Source organism: Anthonomus grandis, chromosome 2 (genome assembly GCF_022605725.1).
Source record: "Anthonomus grandis grandis chromosome 2, icAntGran1.3, whole genome shotgun sequence".
Taxonomy (NCBI): domain Eukaryota; kingdom Metazoa; phylum Arthropoda; class Insecta; order Coleoptera; family Curculionidae; genus Anthonomus; species Anthonomus grandis.
Genome location: NC_065547.1, coordinates 356,925 through 381,124, shown reverse-complemented (window position 1 = coordinate 381,124; position 24,200 = coordinate 356,925). Strand labels below are relative to the sequence as shown.

Here is a 24,200-nt window from a genome sequence, read left to right as displayed (position 1 = left end):
TCAATAACTGAAAGTGTCTCGCGTTAAAGAGACAACTCGTCGACTTTATTTGGGCTTTTTTCAAAATTATATAGTATTTATTAAAAATATGATAAAATGTGTATAAACATATTATATTTTGTGCTTATAAAATGTACTCGAATTAATATTTTATTTTTATTAATATTATGTAACAAGCGCTTAATAGTCAACTTTATCAAAGTTTAAGTCTGGGATATAAAGCTTTCAATGTTTCTTTGGGTTTATTTTTGCGCAAACTTAAATTAGTATTGGTCCAATGTCGGATGTATAATGTTAATTTCATGTGTTTTTAACATATTGCTGATATTCACAATATTATTTTCACTTAACATCTTAAGCCGTTAATGTACATACATGACTTAAATAATGTAAACAATTTTTACTTTTAACAATGCACGTCTTGATATTTTACATAATATACTTTAGGAACATTTGTAAACCTGAACTCACTGATAACAATAAATCGAATTTATTTAGGTAGTTTAATTATTTATTTCCTCGTATTTCAAGCGCATAATAATTAACAACTTTGTTCAATAACATTCTGTACAATACGTTTTTTAAAATTTTCGCTTAAACATATTAATTTATTTGGCAAAAAACTGTAAATTTTATGTTAAATTAAACAAATTGATGAATTTCTAATCTACACGATATGTAATAAATTATGATATGATGCTTTTAACAAAACGAGCGATTAAATAAATATAAAACAATATCCTAATTGCAAATATGGTGCACAGCCATTTTATAAAGTAATTATACAATGTAATATCCGACATTGAACCAACATTAATTCTAACAACAAAATTGACATAAAAAAATTTAAAGTGAGTTTTATACAGAATATCTTATTATTGTATTCCTTTAACATAAATAAAAGTCTTTTGTTTTTTCAAATGTAAAATAAGATTGAGCAAACGATATTGCTTTTAAATTTTACTTTTTAATAAAATAATATTATTTCGAATAATAAATAAATCACGCTGGTATATTGTTGTTAAGTGAATCATTATTAATAAATAAGATACTCTGCTATTATTCCCTAAATAAGAAGGCTATATTATACAATTGTAACCCTTTTTGTTAATTACTATTTGGTTTTTTTTATATATAACAATATAGACGGATTTAGGTATTTTCCTGTTAAATTTTTTTTTGCAATTTTCATTTTTAAAGACAAATTTTAACAAACGAAGAAATCATCTTAGCTTTAAGAACATTTAAAAAAAATGTTAATATTTGGCTTTAACAATGTTTAATAAAACAAACTTTATCGGCAAGCTCTTAATAAAATGTAAGAATTACTTTTTATGTTAATTTTAATAATAATACGTAAATATATTCTCACTATGAATGTAACAATACTTTTTGTAACCCCTCGGTAATCGATAATTACAAAGAAGAAAAAAAAAGGTTTTCAGTCACCTGCATATTTGAGTCGAGTCCCCAGGAGCATTAAACCCAAGCTCATCATGATTTTTTTTTGGTGTAATATATACCTTACATAATATTTATGATAACAGTCTCTTAAAAAAGCATCTTTGCGCCAGTTTGGACATTTGTATTAATTAATTTCTTAACAAAAATTACGTTTTAAATTAAATTGTGACGTTAGCATACAAAAGTTTAGTTTAATCGTCCTGTTTTTTACACGGTTACTTTATCAAAACTCTTTTATTAGTACATTCGATGAGAGTAAAAGGTACAAAAAACAGCAAACAAGTTATGGAACATATAACCCCTTACTATAGTATATTTTATTCCTTAGTTTATAGAATATGATCTTTTGCATTGTTATCATTTTCACTTTAGCTAAGAAGTAATTTGAATCGTTTTAATTAGATAGATTTAAGCATTAGTAGAGTTAAGCCACAATGCTGTAACATTCTTAAAATAAATTTTTAAAAAAAGCCTTTTCGTCTTTCAAATCTATAACTGGTGCAGTCGACGGAGTTCTAAGTCGAACAATATCCGACAAAAATCGCGGAATTGGTCCGTTTTTACGGTTTATCGGCAATCGCGAACCTTGTGAATTTACGAAGAGGCAGCACCCAGAAGGAAGTCAAACTTCGACCAAATCTATTGGGAGAAGAGCGTTCAGCAACGGTCTAACTTCGATCAACCCTAGATTAGGCTTGGGAACACAAGCATGGGTTCCTATCTAGGCAACGCAGTCTAAGAGAATGCAGCTTTTTATCGCTGGATTTTTGGTATTGTAAGTGCTCATTGTCCTTTTTTTTTCCTTTGTTTTTTATTTTGATTTTTTCGCTTTTGCACAATTGCAAACGATAACATATACTGTTGTTTTTACGATTGGCAATTTTATTTAGGTTAGATTTAGAGTTACAATTTTATTCAAGTTTTTATTTTTTCTTTTTTAGTCAAGTTACGTAATTTTGCGTAATTTCTTATTAATTTTATGTCTGAAAATAAATCTAAAATTATTGACTGTGAATTGTTTATTATAATTGTTTGTCTATTGTTTCTGATAATACCGCTGATATTGATAATACTTTACCTGCCTTACCGGAGGAAGAACTCGAAGTAGAATCTGTATCAGTTGTATCCAGAACCATGCCTACTGATATGCCACTTTTAAAATACCAAACGGATAACATCCTACATTTCGATGGGAATCCAAAATTATTGCAAATATTTATTTTATCGTGTGAAAATCTTCTATGAAATTTTCAAAATAGTCAAACTCGTGAAGACCCTATTAATTCAATTTTAATAGACTCGATTTTAGGCAAATTAAGGGGTAGAGCAGCTGATTTAATTGGCTCTAGATCAGAATTAAATACTTGGGCCTTAATAAAAGAAACCTGAAATTTAACATTCGCAGATCAAAAGGGTATTGACTGCCTAATACAAGACTTAATTTCTATTAGGCCTTATAAAAATGAACCACCATTAAATTTCGGCATGAGAATACAAGATGCCAGATGAAAATGAAAAACGAATTAAAATCGCCCATTACGATGATTTTGCTTTAAAAACCTTCTTAGCAGGGCTCAAATATCACATGCAGTTAGTAGTTAGGCTTAAAAATCCAATTAATTTAGAACAGGCACTATCATTTGCCGCCGAAGAAAAAAACTTTATAAATCTCAGCCGAAATCAACATCAAAACACAACTGTAAACCTACCACAGACTAAAACACATCCACATCAACATGTTAGAGCTACAAATAATAATCAACAAACATTTCCCCATAATAATAAGCAATTCCCAATACCTTTCTTACAACCAACATTTAATGCCCAATCATCCCCAGAAATTAATATTTTCCGCCCAACACCACCCTTAAATAATGTGTTTGCATTAAACCCTCAACAGCCTCCAATAAATAAAGCATCTTTTGTCCCAAGGCCCCCTCAACCATAACCGTCAAATAATTTTTAACAAAAACCATTTTTCCAAAACCCAAATTCAAATTTTCCAATAAATACCAATAACAGATCGAATTTTAATCAAAGTTCATCAATTCATCATCGTTCATCAAGCTCGAAGCAATTTAAATAGGCCGACGCCAATGGACACTAGTTCAGGCACAGCCATAATTCATCTTCCAACACCCCATAAATTAAATTACCAAGAATTTCATGCACAACAAATCAACGACAATAATTCCCAAGATGATTATTATTACGATTTCTTAGAGCAAAACGAATCTGACCCATATCCCAATGAAAATGCATATTATGCAGATGTGCAAGATCTTTATCACTACAATAACACTCAGACATCCGATCCTTGCGCTTCAAGTGAAAATATAAAACCAGATGAAATTTTCAGACAACACAATATCCAACGTAATTAATATGCATAATTACAACATACGATCAGATTTACCGTACGTGTTTATTCCCGAAATCACAGCACATTTTTTAATTGATACCGGCAGCTCTAGAAGTGTAATGAAACCTTCCCTTGCATACAAATTTTATTAATAAAGAGGTATTTAATATTCAGACCGCCCACGCAATGACATATCACGATGAAGTCGCAAATATTCCTAATTTTAGTTTATTTAATACCAATGCCTATCACAAATTTTATCTTTTCGATTTTTCTCAAAAATACGATGGTTTAATTGGCGCAGATTAATTGCACCAATTAAATGCTAGTATAAACATTAATGCTCGGAAAATAACAACTTCTAATGCAGAAATACCAATAATTTATGAAAAACGTGACGATCAAATCCCGAATGAAAATTTTCAAAGTTACAATTTTTTAGTGACAGTATCTCCTAGATCCCAACAAATAGTTTAAAGTACCAGTAACCGTTGAACTTGGTACCGGATTTTTAGATTATCATAAATTTGAACATACTCGTAATTTAGAAATACCAGGTTCTTTGGTTAATATCTCAAACTATTTTGCTATTACTTCAGTCACAAATCCTCAGGAGGGATATCTTGTAACCCTACATTTGACAAAACCTCTAGATATTGAACTTCTTGACATTCATAATATAAATTTTGTTGAAAAAATGGAAGTTGATGAACCTCTTTCCTTAAAGCAAAATAATTTGCTTAAAGAAAATTTAAAAAATATTCGCTTAGACCATTGTAACATAGAAGAAAAACAAATTATTCGAGACTTGTGTCTAGAATATAAAGATATAATTTATTGCGAAAAAATTTCCCTTACTTTTACTAACCAAATTAGACATCAAATAAAATTAGACAATCACACACCGATTTATACAAAAAGTTATCGCTACCCAGAAGTCCATAGACAGAAAATAAAACAACAAATTTCAAAAATGTTAGAACAAGGCATCATCCAAAATTCATATTCCCCTTGGTCCAGCCCCATCTGGATCATTCCAAAAAAACTCGATTCTTCCGGAAAACGCAAGTGGCGACTTGTAATCGATTATCGTAAGCTCAACGAACGAACGATTGATGACAAATACCCTCTTCCCCAAATTACAGACATTCTGGATAAGCTTGGCAGAAGCCAATATTTTTCAACACTTGATTTGGCCAATGGTTTTCATTAAATCGAGATGGATCCCCATGATATCCCAACAACCGCCTTCTCCACTGAAAATGGACATTACGAGTTCAAACGAATGCCTTTCGGACTTAAGAATGCCCCATCGACATTCCAGAGAGTCATGGATAACATCTTGAGAGGTCTTCAAAATGAAATCTGTCTTGGAAATTTGGACGACATTGTCATTTTTAGCAGTTCTTTGGAAGAACACATTTCCCGTTTAAGACAAATTTTTGACAAACTTCCGTGAAACGTGAAAAAACGTGAATCCAATTTCAAAATGCAGTTGGACAAATCAGAATTTTTAAAAAAGGAAGTCCAATATTTGGGTCATGTTGTTACTACTGAAGGTGTTAAACCTAATCCAGACAAAATTTCAGCAATTAAAAATTTACCAATTCCAAACTCTCCCAAAGCTCTGAAGTCGTTTTTAGGTTTACTTGGTTATTATCGTCGATTTATAAAAGATTTTGCCAAAATAACAAAGCCTATGACGATTTGCCTTAAAAAAGATCATAAAATAATTCACACCCCCGAGTTCATTAAATCATTTAACCACTGCAAACAACTTCTCACCAATTCCCCCATACTTCAATATCCAGACTTCAGCAAACCATTTGTTTTGACAACTGACGCTAGCAACTATGCAGTTGGAGCAGTCCTTTCCCAAGGAAACATTCCCAATGACAAACCCATCGCCTACGCCTCAAGAACCCTTAATGACACCGAAATAAAATACTCCACGATAGAGAAAGAGTTACTTGCTATAGTTTGGGCATGCAAACATTTTCGACCTTATCTTTTCAGTCGCAAGTTCAAAATTTACATAGACCATCGACCTTTAGTATGGCTTTTTAATATGCGAGAACCAAATAGCAAACTCGTAAGATGGAGATGTGAATTAAGGGAATACGATTTTGAAATTATTTACAAAAAGGGTAACCAAAATACCAACGCAGACGCACTCTCACGAATTTGTATTAATGCAATTGAAAACGAAAGTATCGTAAGTAATTCAGGTGATATAGATCTAGATATTGACCAATTCCTAAAGTCCTATGACCCCAATAAACTAAACCCAGCAGATATAACATCAGTTTTAAAAGAATTAAAACCTCCCTGTCCAGAACCAAAAATTAAAATATTGCAAAATATTCAGTTGGTTCCTCCAAGAAATACAAACCCTAATATTCAACCACCCCAATATAATTTCCAAAATTTTAACGACCCACTCCATCAGTACGAAACACAAACTCTTAATGATTTGTCAAACTTAAACCTTCAACCAGATAATGTCAATTTACCACCACCAGAGTTTCATTCCCAAGAGACTCCAGAATCTTCTATAAATACTCCGCATTCTAGCAGCAACATAACACATTAAATGATGGAATCCCCATAATACTGGATGATATTATTAACAATAAATCATATCAAATAATTATCTCCAAAAATCCACACAATAAATTGACTGTCAACTGGGAAACATTCGAGAAACACAATATATGGCATGTCAAAATTCCAAAATCTAATCCCAAACTTATATTAGAATTCCTAAAAACATATACCACCTATAAGAAAACTTTTTACTTATATTTTCATGATGATTCCATGTGCATCGAATTTAATGATGTTTATATGCACCACTGCCATCAATCTGGACCAAAACTATTTAAATGTACAAAACTAATAAACTCTATAAACAAACCTGATGAGCGAATCCTTATTATGAAATACCAGCATGAAGGTAAATGTAATCACCGCGGAATAGCCGACACTTTAGAAAAACTTAAAAGGAATTATTATTGGCCATCCATGAAATCCGACATAATAAAGTATATAAATGATTATAGCATATGTCAAACATCTAAATATTCCCGTATACCACCGTATGTTCCTCTTGTATTAATAGAAACTACTGAAACTATTCCAGCTGCTTCATATAGATATTTTCAAATTTGACAACCAAAACTTTCTTACACTCGTCGACACCTTTTCAAAACTAGGTCAAGCCACTCCTATTCAAGGCAAAACTTCAGTCGAAATATGTTCAGCTCTCATCCATTATTTTTCATTTTATGGTCTTCCTGAGAGAATAATTATGGACAATGGTCCTGAATTTAAAAATACCACCGTTCAAGAAGTCTTAAAGACTCATAAAATAAACATACATTTCACAACACCTTTTCACCATGAATCGAACTCACCAATCGAAAGACTCCACTCTACACTTATCGAACACCTTCGAATTTTAGGAGACCGTTTTAAGGACGAAGACGTTAAAACCTTAATGAAATATGCCATAATAGCATACAATTGTTCGATTCATTCCTCGACGCAGTTTACACCCTTCGAGCGAACATTTGGTCACACAAAGACAAGAGACCCGTGTGAACTTATAAATACCTTTATGATGAAATAAAAGAAAAATTAGAATCCCAAAAACAAAAAATTATCGATAAAAGAAACGTTCTAGGTCCAAATCAATATCAATTTAAAATAGGACAAATTGTATATAAAAATAACGCCAACAGAAATAAAAAAATTAAACGATTCTTAGGCCCTTATGAACTAATTGAACTACTCGAAAATAAAAAACAAAAAGAACAATAAAGAAGAGGTAGTCCATATAAAAGAATTAAAAACCCCTGTTGTTGCAGGTCTCTCAACATCAAACATGCAAGACCTGACGTAACATTTCATGACGTATCCAAGAACCCCGGACTTTTACCAATGAAATTAGGAAACTCGCAAAACATAATTGATTACTGGACTTTCATTCAAATTTACATCAACCCTATTATCAGTCAATACCTCATAATGCAAAAAACTATATACGACCTAGGAAAAAATATAGAAAACCGTTCTTTATATAAAAAAGAATATTTTAACTCATACAATTTAGCTTCAACCTTAAAAGAAAAAATAAAAAATCAAATACTTCAAATAAATCCATTCTCTCTTAAAACTCGCGAAAAAAGGGGCCTTATAAATGGATTAGGCAGTATTGTCAAAAGTATTGTCACCGGCAATTTAGATAATGAGGATGCTCAGCGCTATGATTCAGCAATAACTTCAATTATGCAAAACGAAAATAATATAAAACTTTTAATGCTAGAACAAATTACCATAAAAGATAATTCTAATAAACTTTTTCAAAAACTCAACAAAATATTTTGGAATCACAAATAAAAGAAATTCAAAAAGAGGTCCAAAGACTTAACAAAATCAGTTTTGAAGATAAGCATTTCTTTCTTTTGCAAACAATGCTATCTCATGCTACCACATTCTTACAAGAAATGTATGATGTCTTAGAAGATCTTCAAATAGCAATAACTTTTTCAAAATTAAATACCTTTCATCCATCGATCATTAGTCCAAAAGACTTATTTAAGGAAATTCAATTAATTTCTACGAGTTTAACATCCGGTAAACTCCCATTTGATCCAACTTTTAAAAATGTATTTCTTTTTGAGAAAGTCCTTAATATAAAAAGTTACACAAAGGGAAATAAAGTCATATTTATCATCGAAATGCCGATCGTAGAGAAGAACAGTTATCTACTGTACCACCTTTATCCTCTACCTACACCTTCAAAAACCTTCCACGATGTAATATTTCCGCAAACCAAATACCTAATCCTTAATGAGCTGAAGTATGCAAAATCCAACCAACCATGCAGTAAGATCACCACCAACGATTACGTTTGCCAAGACTTTAACCCCTTGCCTATAGACGAAGATGCATCTTGCGAAGTACAGATGCTAAAATTCAGAGAATCAATATCCCAATGCCAGCAGGCGAAAATCAAAATTACCACTAACAAAGCAGAAAAAGTGGAAGAAGGAAAATGGATGCTAATCGTACCTCGACATAAAAGAATAAAGATATATATACAATATCCCATTAAATGGCACCTACATCGTAGAACTGGATTTTACTTGTGAACTTCGTGTCGGAAACATTGTCATCAAAAATTACAAGGATCCAAAAACCCATTACAAAAACATCGACCTACCTCAAATCAACCTATCACCGTCTAGCAAAGAAGCTACACCAGTTCTCTTCAATAATTTGGAATTAAGCTCACTGGACCTAAATGAAGCCAAACATCTTCATAAATCCATCGAGATTCAGCATCAAAGACTTGACCGGGCCCTGAATCAACCTGTATACTACCACAAAACCAGCATTTATACTGTATTACTTTATATTTTGCTAGTAGCAATAATTAGCTACTTTATGGTGCAGAAATTCCTGATGCCAAGAATATTTAAGAGAAGCCTACATCCAGACGAATCTATAACGAAATCCTGCTTAGAAATCGTCATATAACAACCACCTCACCACTCCTGTAAAGGTAAGATCATTTCTTAAGAGAAAAAGAAGAAAGTCACAACGCTGTAACGTTCTTAAAATATTTTTCTTTAAAAAGCCTTTTCGTCTTTCAAATCTATAACTCACATCACTAAACCAACGAATTTGATAACAGTTATAAACAATTTAATTGTTTAAAGGCAAATAGCCTTAAAAGTATTTGTCGGATCAAAAAAAATTTGAATAGAAAAATGTTGATCTTCAAATTTGGTAAAAAAAGGTACAAGCACATATGAAACTTTAATTAATTTAATATAAAAAGGGCGTATGTACTAAATTGTAATTAGTAATACTTAAAATACTATAATTGAAATAATGTTAATTAAAATTACCACCTGTTGGGCGCCAATATTTAAAACAAAAAATTGAAAAATCTAATTATCGCCGTCATTGATAAATTTAAAAAAAATAAAAATTAGATTTTTGTTTTGTACACTATCAGAAGCCATTATAAAAACTTTAAAAAACGGTTAACAAACCATTATACATATACCGCAATAAAGGAGCTTAATATGCATTAGAACTACCATACGTTGGGCGCCAAAATTTATCACAAAACTAATTATGAAACAAATTTTTCCTCTTTTTGGTATAATAATAATACACCAATGGATATCCGAAAAAGGGGTGCCGTATTAACTTTCCAAATTAATATTAAATAAGAAAATTAAATAACTTCAAAAAATAATTACGCTTCTATTAGCGTAAAAATCTACACGTTGTCCCCGGACTAAAATAAATGAAAATCAAATCTGTATATTTTATCTCTCTTGCGCTCATATGATTTTATGTCTTCCCTAAGGTTTACATAGGCATGCATATGAATTTAATCTAGTAAGGCTATTTACAAGTGGATTATTACATTTACTGAACTATTGAAAAAAAGCTTTTGTTACTTTATACATAGGACCTTTAAAACAACTTTATATTTCACCTTCTCTAGTAGTAATACCAATATCGCTTGTGCTAAAAATCCCAAAAAAAGGGAAAATTTATTATTAGGATGCAATGCCTATAATCTCTATTTATTAGGTAGTCTGATCAAGAAGATTGGATTCGGCACCCTTGTAAACACGGTTGGAATTATGTATTTTATAAATACTTTAATTAAATTTAAGGTAAGGTTAACAAATACTTATTCATTATCATTCAAGATTCAAGATTGATTTCAGCACTTACAGAATTGACTTTCCAAATGGATCAATTAGATGTGGCAGAACATCTCAATATTAAATTAGATGATCAGGAATAATTAGAAACTAGGCACTTGACATTCTGGCATTGAATTCGACACCCATTTAAATATTTCATATTTCCTTCTTAACACGTTAAGCCCCGCGTGCCCACCGGTGGGCATTTGGATTTTACTTCCAGGGACCAAATTTTCATTCTGGATATTTTTTGTTAATAGTTATTTTTTTGCAGTTTATGTTGTTTGTGGATCAATACTCTGTCGACTTTTGGATGTTTTTGTAATTTTTTTGCGGTGACCCACGGGTAGGCACGTGGTCCCAGAAGGCTATTTTGCATTTTGGGGCCGAATGCCCACCCGTGGACACTAGCTTTAATGTGTTTTTTTGTGTCAGAGTTAAGCAAATATGGCTAAAAAATATCTATCGGATCAGGAGTTGGCGAAGGAGCTGAAGAATCTGAAGAATCCGACGACGAGTCAAGAGATATAATAGAAGACGAAATTACCGGATTTTCAGATGATTCGCTCGTAGATAAAGATTTTATTCCTGTTGAAACTGATCTATCATCCGGTAATAATTTAGATAATTCTGTCATATTATTATCCGAAGACGAAGATCTAGACGATAACGTACCTCTAGCGACTTTAACTACTAAGCAAAAATGGAATCACGTTCAAGGAGACCGACTGTCTTTCAGTGAAAGCCCTCAGAATGTTGGTGTTGTTCCAGCTGTTAGTGCAGACTTTACAGAGAAAGAACCAACTGAATTCTTTAACTATTTTATCGATGATGAGATGATTAATCTATTTGTGACTGAAACTAATAGGTTTGCTTCACAGCAAATTCCTGCAGCAATAGCAGATCCAAACCGGAAGGCCAAGGTGCCGAAATCAGTGGATACCAATCCCGTGGAAATGCGAAAATTTTCTGGCATTAGATTATGGATGGGTCTTCTTCCAATGCCTCAGTTACGGGATTATTGGTCAACCAAATCGTTGTACCAAAATCGCATACCCACAATTATGAGTAGAAACAGATTTAGATATTTTGGGCATGTTCCATGTAAGTGATAATGAGAAGGACAGACCCTCTGATGACCGACTTTACAAAACATCCGAATTTCTTGACATGCTGCTAAAGAAATTTAAGTCCTCGTACAGGCCCGAAAAAGACATTTGTATCGACGAAAGTAACGTCCCGTTTCGAGGACGCATTTATTTCAGACAATATATACCCAATAAGCGACACCGCTACGGTATAAAGCTTTTCAAGTTGTGTGTATCTGGAGGATACACCTGGAGTTTCAAAGTATATACCAGCAGAGAAAAATCAAGTGAATTTGCAGTTTCTAAAAAGGTAGTCATGGAATTGATGGAAGGTCTTTTGGACAGTGGCCGCACACTTTACACTGACAACTGGTACACGAGCGTATCATTAGCCAAAAGACTGATCGACCGAAAAACGCATTTAGTTGGTACAATTAGAGCAAACCGCAAAGGTTATCCTCAGGAAGTAATAAAGGAAAAGTTGAATCGAGGTGGAATTGTAGCTCGGCAAGATAATGACAAAACTGTAGTCCTGAAGTGGAAGAATAAGAGAGACGTCATCATGCTAAGCACCAAACACGATGATTCTACTGTTACTTTAGCAAAGAAAGGAAAGGAAGTTATTAAACCGAAAGTAATTGTTGACTATAATCAGGGCAAGGCCTTTATCGACTTGTCGGATCAAATGTCAGCATACGCGCCTTTTCTAAGGCGAACTTCAAAATGGTACAAACGTCCAGTGTTTCATCTCATTACTGCTACAACAATAGTAAACGCGTTACATCTTTACAATAAAATAAACAAGAAAAAAATCAGCATCACCACTTTCAAAGAAGAGGTAGTTTCAGGTCTCAAGTGGAAGGCCAAAAACGAGTTACTTGAAAGACTAAATGCTACAGCACCATGTCAATGGCTTACAATGCTGCGTACGCCCGAAAAAATGCGAAAAAGGTCAATACAATTTGTGTACCGTGTAATATTCCCCTTTGTATTACTTGCTTCCAAAAACATTTGGCTTAAAACTTTAGTGTCAGCAGTTTCTTTGTGGCCGTGTGTATTTCGTCAAATGTTAGGTCGTTTTAATATATTTAGGTTAGTCATTTTTATGGTATTTTAAGTTTTGGTTACATAAGAAAACGACTGTTTTTTTATGACAATTTATTTTTAAGTTTTAAGAGTATTTTTTCTGTTTTAAGTTAATATAACATCGTATATTAACTCAAATGTTGTTTTTTTCTATTCTTATAAACTAAATACCTAAACTATCCAAACTGCCTAACCCAATATACTTTTTGGCTCATCCTGAGACCAGACCGTCGTTTGGTATAGGCAGAATCAATGTAATCCATGCTCACGGGTGAGCACGCGGTCCCTGTATAAGTGATGCGATGTGCCCACCGGTCGGCATGTGGTACCAGAAAGCAAACTCGAAATGCCCACCGGTGGGCACGCGGAGCTCAATGTGACATCTATCTTTTGTTCATCAGTTACAAATCAAAGATGGTAGTGGTGGTTAATGGTGATAATAATGTCTTATGTCTATAAAATAAGATGCTTTATAGCTATTTCGCTCAATTTGTACCTTTTGCTCTCAGCAAACGCTCCATATAATTTATTCAACAACTTAAAACTTTATTTAGTTGTTCTCAATTATTTTGTCACAATTTATCAAAACAAGGGCATTAAATTTTGATTCATTTTCAAATGAGTCAACAACAACTAAACGATGTTTCTTCATATCTTGTATGGTGAGGCCTATTTATTGCTTCGATATTTAGAGCATCGTTACTTATAAATCTATCACGAGCAAGTGTACGTCCAGCGAACGTTAACAATAACATTTTTATAATATGGCTCTAATATCGAACGAAAAAAGGCCTTTTAGCAAAACGTAATAATACTTTTCGTTTCTCAGGTGAATTTTGGCAAATAATTATCAAAAAAAAAATTACCCTTCTTTATACAAAATCACACATTTTCTAAATTCCTATTCGGGTCTACGGCCGCTATTTTTTTGCCTTTTTGGTTGGACTATCGGTAGGTGATTCCAAATCTAATTCATCTAAAGACTCTAGTTTCGCTATGGGCGCATATTTCTCATCTTGCTGATCCTTTTCGTGCGATATAAGGCATTCCATCCAAGACGGGTCTTGGTATTTCTCGAAATCGAAGGTTTTGTTAAACGAGGCAAACCTAAACAAAAATCAATTAACATTTAGCTAACCTAAAGCACCGTAAATACATGTACCTGTGTAATACTTGGGAATGGTGCGTTCTACTTATGGGTTTCGGTTCACTAACGGACCTTTGGAAAGTGGTTCTACTTCTACTTATCGAAGCAGGTTCCAGAGCCATCGGTTCTTCTGGTATCTAAAAAACATTCATTCTTAGTTAATTAATTTCAACCATAGGAATTCTTTCATAATTCACCTCAGACTCTGTCTTTATTAAGGCCACTTCTCCCACTATCCAGCTGGGCGCGGGCGAAGTCGCCGTACACTGTTGCACCACTTGATGGTGGCCTTGACGCTCTTGCAACAGCGCCAATATTGTTTTTACGTCGTTACCTAACGTACTCTCGAGAGTGTCAACTTTTCTGGTCAAAGTTTCTGAAAAGTAAATCTTATTATCTAAAACAAGTTAGATTAATAATAATAATAATATATATTTATGTAGCAAGAATGTGCTACATAAACATACATAGATAAAATATAATATTTTCTAAAAATACATTATACAATTAAATTGTTATTCGTTGCGTTCCACTTTATTTTCGAAATATCAACAATCGATGTTAATGCTGATATCGTCCTGGGAATCCATGAACAATCACTGCCTCCAGAAATACACCGCCAAGTCATCAGGTCACAGCCCCAAGGTGGAGCAAGTCGAATAACAATAAATGACACTAATTAGAATATCACATAAAACCTTAAAAAACTTATGTACTTAAAGTACATTCATTAATTAGATAAAAACTTTCTCAAGAGCCCTTTAAACCGAATAAAATTGTCACAGTTTTGAATATTTGTAGGCAAATAATTATATTCAATCAAGCCTTTGTTAAGAATTTAGTTCAGCATTTAAACCGTAATATTTCTGTTGACCAGGAAGTACGATTTCTTCTATAATAATTATGTACATCTGAAAATATTTTCAACTCTTTACATATGTATTTCGGCAGCATTTGATGTTTTAATTTAAAAATAAACAGATAGACATTATACCTAATTATTTGGCTTACAGACATCATATCTAGAACACGCAACATAGATAAAACAGTCTGATTGCCCTATTCTGCATTCTTTCAAATCAATCCATCTTATAACGTGGCAAGTTATAAAATAAAGTGGAGGAGTACTGTAGATAGGGAAGAGCAATGCCATTATAAAGCAATAATTTTGTTCGCAGCGATAAATTTTTACCAATTCTTGTTAAAAACTTGTTGTTGATGTGGTACCTGTTACACGCGTAGGGCTGTTAACATGCATAGAAATATTAAAAGAGGAAAGCAAATTAATCAAATCCAATGTAGCCCTATTCTCCCCAGCTTCAAAACCTATAGTAAGATCTCCAGCAAGAATTATAGTATTTTTAGGAGAAAATTTTAAAAGGAATTGTTCAAGCCTATCTAAAAAAGTACTTATACTACTATTTGGGGAACGATACATACACACAATATAATAATTGGCTTTACCAGAATAAACAATTGAGAATTCAAACTCCTTTTCGACACTAAGATCATCAAAATCGCCAAAACCAACAAAGCCGTCGCAAAAACATTGATGCACAAGAGCCACAGTGCCACCATATCCAAGGCCAGCCCTACAGAATTTGGAAGCTACAGAGTAGCCAGGAAGGGAAATTGGTTCCTCATTTCTCAACCAGTCTCTTATAGTTTCCAAGATACCCATACATGTACATCCAATTTGGGTCATTTAACTTGAGACATTGCAATATCTCGAAATTTAAACATGTATACAGAAAATGTTTCATGTGAAGTTTGAATAGTTTCCAGAAGGCCATAAAATGACATTATTAATTTGACCTTGAATGGACGTCTTCAAGGTTAAATGAAGGTCAATTTCACTTTTTTGCATAGAAACCTCTATTTTTTTAATAGTATCTGCTTAAGCGTTAAAAAATAAGTAACTTTCATCTGACACTTTTTAACATGCGACCTCTCCTTTTCAAGATATTAATTCTTGATTCTTTTACGAATTTTTTCCTTGACAATGACATTTGCCTTCGTAGGTAGTATCAAAAGGAGTGAAAGTATCTTATGATAGAATTTTATTATCAACAGAATCGAAAACTTGAAAATAAAACGTACAAAGTTCAAATAAAAGAAATTGAAACAAGTCAGAAAATTATTTCAATAAATGTTTAAAGTGTTGACCTTCCACTTTGACTTTTCCACGTGAAGTTATCTGCCCGCACACCTCCATGATTCGCAGCTTCATATTTGCGGGGGTGGATCGTGATATACGATCGATGGTTTTCGAGATATTGGCACTTTAGTGGAAGTTACCAAAATCCTACTCTTGGATCAGATTTTCGATTGTCACTCCTTAAAAATAGATATTTTTTAGAATCTCTTTTTAGCTATGCAACACTGAATAGCCATTTTACAGATCAAAGACAAACATTAAACTAAACGGCCAAAAAATTTAATATAAAATCTATTCTAAAATAAAGTATTACTTGTTTTTATTTTTTTAACTTTGAATTTGTCCGCTCATACTGGACCAAAAAAATTGTACGGCAACCTGGCTAATACCTTAAAAACTTTGCTCATTTAATCTACTTTTTAAAATTACCTAAATGCTTTTTTAACAGTTTACTATTATTGTATTATAGTAAAAAATAACCCTAATTCACCTTATGATATCATTGTAAAAAAATTAAACAAATTTTTAAGTTATGTTTAAAATTTTTTATTTAATTTAAAAATTAAAAAAATCAAGAGCGAAGGTAATTCTTATCACCATAGCAATAAACAACAAACATTTTTGGAATTTAGTTTGTTTACAGTATTCTGTGAACTAGCTACTTTTTTGCTTGTATCCTAACGTTTCTGTTACCTTTTGCTTTGGATTTGTTTTTGAGTTCATTTTCCTGTGGACTGTGTTCTTTGAGCTGTTTGTTTTATTGGTTTATCATTTATTATGCCCTTGCCGTATACCGCTTAAGAATATGCAAACATGCATCTCATTTATGGTGAATGCAGAGGAAATGCTTTAGCAGCATCTAATCTTTATCAAGAAAGATATCCGAATTTGGCCCGATATCCTTACTATCGTGTTTTTATTAATGTTCACCGCTCATATTCCGAAGGCAGGTTGTCTCACGCTCCTGTTCGAGAGGGAAGACCTCGTATTGATTATGTTGATCAAGTTTTAGAAGAAATTGAAAATGATCCGACTACTTCGGCACGAGCAATCGAAAGAAGAACAGGGATACCGAAATCGGTAGTAAACGACATCACTAGGCGATTTCAATATCACCCTTATCATGTTCAACGAGTGCAAAGCTTACTACCTCGAGACTAGGAACCACGCCTACAATTTTGCCGCAGAATGTTGCAAAGAAATCAAGAGGATCTGAATTTTTTAAATAATATACTGTGGTCGGATGAGAGTACATTCAAAAAGGATGGCTTTATGAACATGCACAATTTGCACACTTATGCGTTGGAAAATCCCCACTCTATTCGAGAAGAAAGGTCACAGTACCGATTTAAAATAAACTTGTGGACCGGTATCTTCAACGGACGTGTAATTGGCCCATTCGAATTACCAGAAAATTTCAACTGGCAGGCTTATTTAGATTTTTGTCGAAACAATCTATCAATTCTTTTAGAAGATGTTCGTTCCTTTGGCCAGTCGCCGAATAATGTGGTTCCAAAATGATGGTTGCCCGGCATATTATGCCCATGAGGTTCGTCGGTATTTAAACCAAACATACCCCAACAGATGGATCGGCCGACTTGGTCCAATTTTATGGCCTCCGAGGTCTCCAGACCTAAACCCCTCCGATTTTTTTTACTGGGGTTGCATAAAAGAAAAGGTTTATGCAAGAATTACGGCAGCGAATAAATGATGCAGCCCAAGATCTTAACGCTGCCAGGAATGCAAGATGGATCAATAGGTCATTTATTAAAAGATGCCACGATTTTTTTTTAAGTTAAATAAAAATATTTTTTGAACATAACATAATTATAAATTTGTTTAATTTTTTTCATAAGGTAGATTAGGTTTATCTTTCACTCTATCACAATAATAGTAAAGCTTTTTTTAAAACATATTGGGTAATTTTAAAATTAAATTAAATGAGCAAACTTATTAAGGTATTAGCTGGGTTGCCGTACAATCTTTCGGTCCAATATGAGCGTTCAAATTCAAAGTTAAAAAAATAAAAATAAGTAGTACTTTATTTTAGAATAGATTTCTTATTAAATTTTTTGGCCGTTTAGTTTAATGTTTGCCTTTGATCAGTAAAATGGCTATTCAGTGTTGCATAGCTAAAAAGAGATTCTAAAAAATATCTATTTTTAAGGCGTGACAATCGAAAATCTGATCCAAGAGTAGGATTTTGGTGACTTCCACTAAAGTGCCAATATTTCGAAAACCATCGATTTTTTACTAAGGTCATTTTATGTTTTTCTGGGTGCTTATGAGTTGCTCCATCAGCCCCTTCAGTATTATCGTTGACTTTCCAGACACCCTGTATATAGTAGTATTATATGTATTATATTGTGTATTATCAATATTGTAGTTAAATATATGATAAAAAAAAATTACCTAATTGGGTATATAAAGCGTCTATGTACGGGCGGCTCATCTCGATTTTATCCCCGTCTTTTTCAAAATATTTTGGAAGGGGAGGGGGAGGGGGCTGACCTCCACCCGCGTCCACTGGAACCAGCACCTAAAATAAATTTGCGAAGGTAATTTTTTGTGAAAAATCTGTTTTGTCTAATTGGAAATATTCATTTCTTAGATATATGACAAGGAAAAAATTTAACTCAACGTCAAGTCTTATAAATGCACCTTCTATTTGTTGGATTACGCATTTTTTAATAGGTAAATGAATGTTAAAGAGATCAAGCTGGGTTACCGAATAGATGCAGTGGTCACGTGATCGTTCTGCGCCGGAGGTGTGCCCTAGAGCCTCGATAGGGTTCATGACTTTAGGGGTTTTATTTAATTTTATTAGTCGAGCAGATTAGATCGTTTTGGTTGAATTTTCTGCTATTCGAATATTTGAATCTTCGCAATATTAAAAAGTTAAGATTGTGTTTATTTTTTTGTTAATAAATAATGGCTGACGCGCCATGTATAACCCCATTGTCACCCCCATGGGCGGAGTTAGGGGGGGGCTTGGGGGGGCTTAGCCCCCTTTAAAATGAAATTAGCCCCCACAAAAAAATTGTTCAAAACGTAAAAAAACAGAAAGTATAAGACTTAAAGAATATGTGGTTGAAGCTTCCACTTTCGCAGTACACGAAGAAACGTTCTTAAATTCACCTTTGATAAAAAATGAGGCACAAAAGTTTTGGCTAATTTCAATTTATTATAGGTCTCTCGACAATATAATAAATCATCTAAAATAAGATTTTCTTCTGAATGTCAGAAATTAGCTAAATCTGTCTTCAATTTTTTGCAGATGGATTTTGATGGTAGTTTGAAATTCATTAAATTGTATGGAGATACCTTTTTAATCGATAAGGAACTATTAAAAGCTGAAATGACCGTTATTGGGAATTGCATAAATAAAAGCCAGAGCCACAACATTACCATTTCTGATATTAAAGATGTATTAAGAAAAGAGACTTTTCCAAATGCATATACCCTTATGCAAATAGCATTAGTTTTGCCAATTTCTTCAGCGTCCTGCGAACGCTCTTTCTCAACAATGAGATGAATTAAAAATTGGTTTAGGTCAACGATGGGTCAGGATCAATTTAGTTCTTTAGCACTAACCACTCTTAGTATTGAAAGTGGTCTAACAAAGTCATTGTCGCCAGATGAAATTTTAAAAGAGTTTTTAAAAAAAGGAAATCGAAAACTTTTATTAGAGTAGTTATAAGATAATTTTATTGGATTTCATTTTATTTAAGGACATTTTAAATAAATTTTGCTTTTACTATTTTTGAAGAATTATTGCGTTTTATTAAAATGATATTGGTTTTGAAGGTGGCAGACAATGGAGAAGTAATATCTAATTGTCGGATTTGCATTGTCTTAATTAATTTAAACAAAGTTAAACACGGCGTTTTGGTTGGTAAGTATCTCCAACCGTTACCAAGTGTAAACTGCTAGTCTACACTTAATATAACATTTTAATATAATAATGGTTGGAGATACTTACCAACCGAAACGTCGTGTTTAATTTTGTCTAAATTAATTATTAAGTCCGACAAATAGATAATAAAATGATATTATTTTGAACTTTGAAATTTTTCTTAAAAGTTTAAATTTTTTTTAAAAACTAGCGACGTTTGACTTTTGCTGTATATGCAATATACTCCAATACATACCGGGTGGTGCGTCGCCGAGCGGAACATAGGATAACCCATGTACATTTTAAGGGGATCAATTATTGGCTTCCCTGTACATTTTACAGAAAAAATGTAACATAACTTTTTGAAGAGACCAATCTGGCAAACCCTCGTGCAAAGTTTCAAAAAATTTTAATAAGCGAATCTTGAACTATTCAATTAAATGTAATTGCAAAATTACCAAATTTTCGGTTCAGGTAAAACCAGACACTAGCCACCAGCAAACAATTTGTTATAAGGCTTTATCAAATCTGACGTACAGCCGAATACAAGAAATATTTTTTTTTCTTTTTATCAATCTCACAACCATACATTCAAAGTAAGATACGTTAACATTACTTTTTTATCTAAACTTTTATTTAATATAACGATGAAGTTATATTAAATATTTATATCTATTTTTTCGTCGAATAATTCATACGTGTTTTCAAATATCGACTGTCGCTGATTTATTGAAACTTTTCCTCATGTCAGTGACAATATTCATTCATTTTACTGGTGCTTTTGGTTTTACCTGAACCGAAAATTTGGTAATTTTGCAATTACATTTAGTTGAATAATTCAAGATTCGCTTATTAAAGCTTTTTGAAACATTGCACGAGGGTTTGCCAGATTGGTCTCTTCAAAAAGTTATCTTACATTTTTCTATAAAATGTACAGGGAAGCCAATAATTGACCCCCTTAAAATTTACATGGGTTATCCTATGTTCCACTCGGCGACGCACCACCCGGTATACAGAATGGTTCATACATTATGGATATTGCAATAAAATTCAGAAACGTGTTCCTTGGATGAAACCTAATATGAAAATAAAAGTAAAACAAATTCATGATATTATGTATATAGTACAGCAAATTAGAATAGAAGCTGTTTAAGACTATTCTTTTTTGTTTAATAATTTTAACAGCTTATAAGTGAAAATGAAGGTGCCCACCAAAAAATTTGTTACCTCCGGCGGCGCCTGCGGCGGACTTTTCTTTGATGGCCACCCCCTCACCTCTTCGTGTAACTCTGCCCCTGGATGGGGGCTTTAGCCCCCCCATTTTTGAGGCTCTAACTTCGCCCATGATCACCCCCCAAGAAAAGAGCATTATAGTCCAGCATACAACAAAGTGTAAAAAGTCCAGTTTACAGCAGAAGCAGCAGGTAATAAATATTTTTAATATACAGTGTGTCCCAGGATGAGCAAATTTATACGTGAAAATGACAAAAAATGTTGTGGTTAAAATTTGACCGTTTGGCATCCAGCCCTGCTTTTGATACGAACATTTTTTAAAAAAAGACCCATTTTACAGGCGACCGTATTATATTTAAAAAAAAGCTGCTTACAAAGCAAAGCTGTACGGTAAAATAATTTAAAATAAGTAGGCATAATTCTCCTCGTCTAAATCTGCCACGGTTGCATCGATGGGCGGGCCTATCTTTCGCGCACATCATTTACTCCATCTGTTCGGTAATCCGACTATAGAATTTGCTAATATATCTTGCATTGAACTAATAAGTCCATTAATTGAATGCAGGTGATATACTAAGATCAAGATTCTTGACAAAATTTAGCAAATTCTAATTGAATGCAGGTGATATACTAAGATCAAGATTCTTGACATTAAGAAAATTTAGCAAATTCTAATACAAACAAGGTGGATCATTTCAGACTTAATTTACTTTAATTAAGATCGAGAAAAAAAGACTGACCTCATCACCGTGGGGCTGTTCGCCGTGTGGCACAGGAGGACTTGGACTATTCGTGTAGTAGCTGGTACTACTTGACAGGGGCGCAATAGTGGTGGTGTGGTGGGCGTGACTAGAAGAACCCTGAATCGGTGGAGGAACGGCTGTCACGTGATGTCCGTCCATCGACGACTGGCGACGGATGGTACGAACGCGGTGCGAGGAGGGTGGAGTAGCTTGCGCTAAAAAGTCAAACTAAAGATTAACACTTACTTTAGCAGCAATAAATTAAGAACATTGAAACAGCATAGACATTAAAATTAAAAAAAAATAATAATTTTATAGCATGCTCACTATAGTGTTAGTAAAATGATGACGAATGGAGCTTACCTACTAAAGGTTGATGGGTTTTATGTAACCTGAGATCTGGAATGCTGCGTTTCAGTTGTGATAACATGCCTAAACACGTTGAAATGCAAAAAAAATGTTTTTAATAACACAAACAAAAATAAAAACGTTACGTTTGCGTTATCAAAATATACAGTGCGGTCCTTCTGAATTAATAACGAAATCCTGTTTATTAAGTAATAGAGTCATCGAATATTTAATATGTTATACAGTTGATGCTCAGAAGCTTCTTTTGAGCCAATTGTTAGAGACCTTACCTTCTCCAGTGCAAATATTGAGGTGCTAAGCCACTTAATCATTTATAAATTTGAAAAATGTTTTGAATCGCACTAATTTCGATGCATTTTAACACTTATTGTTTCAAGGTTAAAAGGACTTTCTACAACCACACTGTATAATATTAATAAATCGGTATGTTTAATGCAAGTTAATTTATTTATGAGAATAAAAAATGGATATTAAAATAAATGCGTGTCATGTAAAGTTTGCATAATAACATATTTTTTTTTAAATTAAACTGTATTATAAAATAGTATAATGTTTATAATATCGAACGAAAGCATATGCTGAATTTTTTAAACAAAAATGTAAATCATAATAAAACGATTTTTACTATACGAAACATTCCATGCAATTTCTTAAAATAGGTATTGAATTAAAAAGCGGGGGGTTGCTCTCATTATGCATTCCTAAGGATAAGCAATGCACTACTAATCATTCCCATAAACTTTTAATTTTATCCATATATCGAGCATAAAAGTAGTATTCAAAATTATATGATTTATTTAACAAAAAAAAATCGTTTTATTATACTATTCAAATTTGGAAGATCCAATAAAAAATTAACTCAAAACGGTTTGCCCGTGAAATTAAATGTTACCTGTAATGGAATTTAACGTGGACGATCGTCGTTTTTCCTCGCCAAAATCCAGGTTTAGCGGTGTTACATCTTGGCCCGCTTTGTCAGTAGTGAACTCCAAGATTCCATGCCCTATAAAAAACGATAATAAAACAAACTAACAAAAAATAAATAAAATAAAAATTTACCCGACTCAGACTCATCGCTGTATTGACTCTCCTGTCGGCCATTTAAAGAATTGCCCCTGGAACTGAGACCGTTTGATCTGGCCGAAGGCACGCCCCTAAAGAATCTACTTTCTTTGTCTTTTGGATAGAAGGACCTTCTTGGTGGTACTCCGGCTTGATCTTCCTAAAAAACGCACGGGTAATAAAGCGTCAATAAACATACACGAAAAAGAGACATGTATAATATATAAATTTGGATACAGGTCAATAGCAAATATAACGTTTAAGCCATATAAGGTAGAGCAAAATTGTCAATGCTTTAGCTATACAGGGTGCCTCCGATTAAGTCGGCACTATTGGTATCTTTGTTAATATTTAGGATACAGGGTCGGTTAAATTAGCAAACTAGTAGGATTTTTTCTGTTGATTAAAATGGTGAAAACAGAAGAAAAATTGAACATCGCGTTTTCGAGGAAATGTGAAAAATGTGAAAATTTTGTTAAATGGAATCCCCTATATATTTTTACATAAATCAAAAAATAATAATTTTCTTAATAAAAAAAGTTTATTTACACTAATAGCCTAAACCTAAAAATAACAAACTTACAGTGATATTAATAATTTTGTCAAATTTAGGCAAGTTGGCCTTGAACTTTTTGAGAGGAAAACAAATAAATCATTGTTTAAATAATAAAATGACAGTAGCCGTAGAGATTTTATTAAATAAAGAAATACTGACAGTTACATGTTGCAAAGTTTGTGATTTTTGTAAAATCTAAATTAATAAAATGCCTTTTACGCATATTGAAAAATGTGATATGTTAGAATGTTACCTTGTATGTCAAAAAAATTGTGACAGAGTGCTAGAAGAGTACCGCCA

The 24,200-nt window shown here is 32.9% G+C and overlaps 1 protein-coding gene across 18 annotated transcripts in view; it reads right to left on the bottom strand.

Moving 5' to 3' along the window:
- LOC126750684 (potassium voltage-gated channel subfamily H member 6) overlaps window positions 1–24,200 on the bottom strand; it is a 232,324-nt gene continuing 208,124 nt past the window's right edge. For 17 of the 18 annotated variants that reach the window (XM_050460366.1, XM_050460381.1, XM_050460365.1 and 14 more), the window contains 8 exons: window positions 23,342–23,504; window positions 23,175–23,285; window positions 22,277–22,345; window positions 21,911–22,128; window positions 18,455–18,581; window positions 14,082–14,260; window positions 13,900–14,021; window positions 1–13,844 (listed from right to left, as the gene is read on the bottom strand). In XM_050460366.1, coding sequence (XP_050316323.1) covers window positions 13,658–13,844; window positions 13,900–14,021; window positions 14,082–14,260; window positions 18,455–18,581; window positions 21,911–22,128; window positions 22,277–22,345; window positions 23,175–23,285; window positions 23,342–23,504 — 1,176 coding nt within the window. In that variant the 3' untranslated portion in view covers window positions 1–13,657. The remainder of the gene's footprint in view (window positions 13,845–13,899; window positions 14,022–14,081; window positions 14,261–18,454; window positions 18,582–21,910; window positions 22,129–22,276; window positions 22,346–23,174; window positions 23,286–23,341; window positions 23,505–24,200) is intronic. The other variant, XM_050460370.1, reaches the window with a different exon arrangement.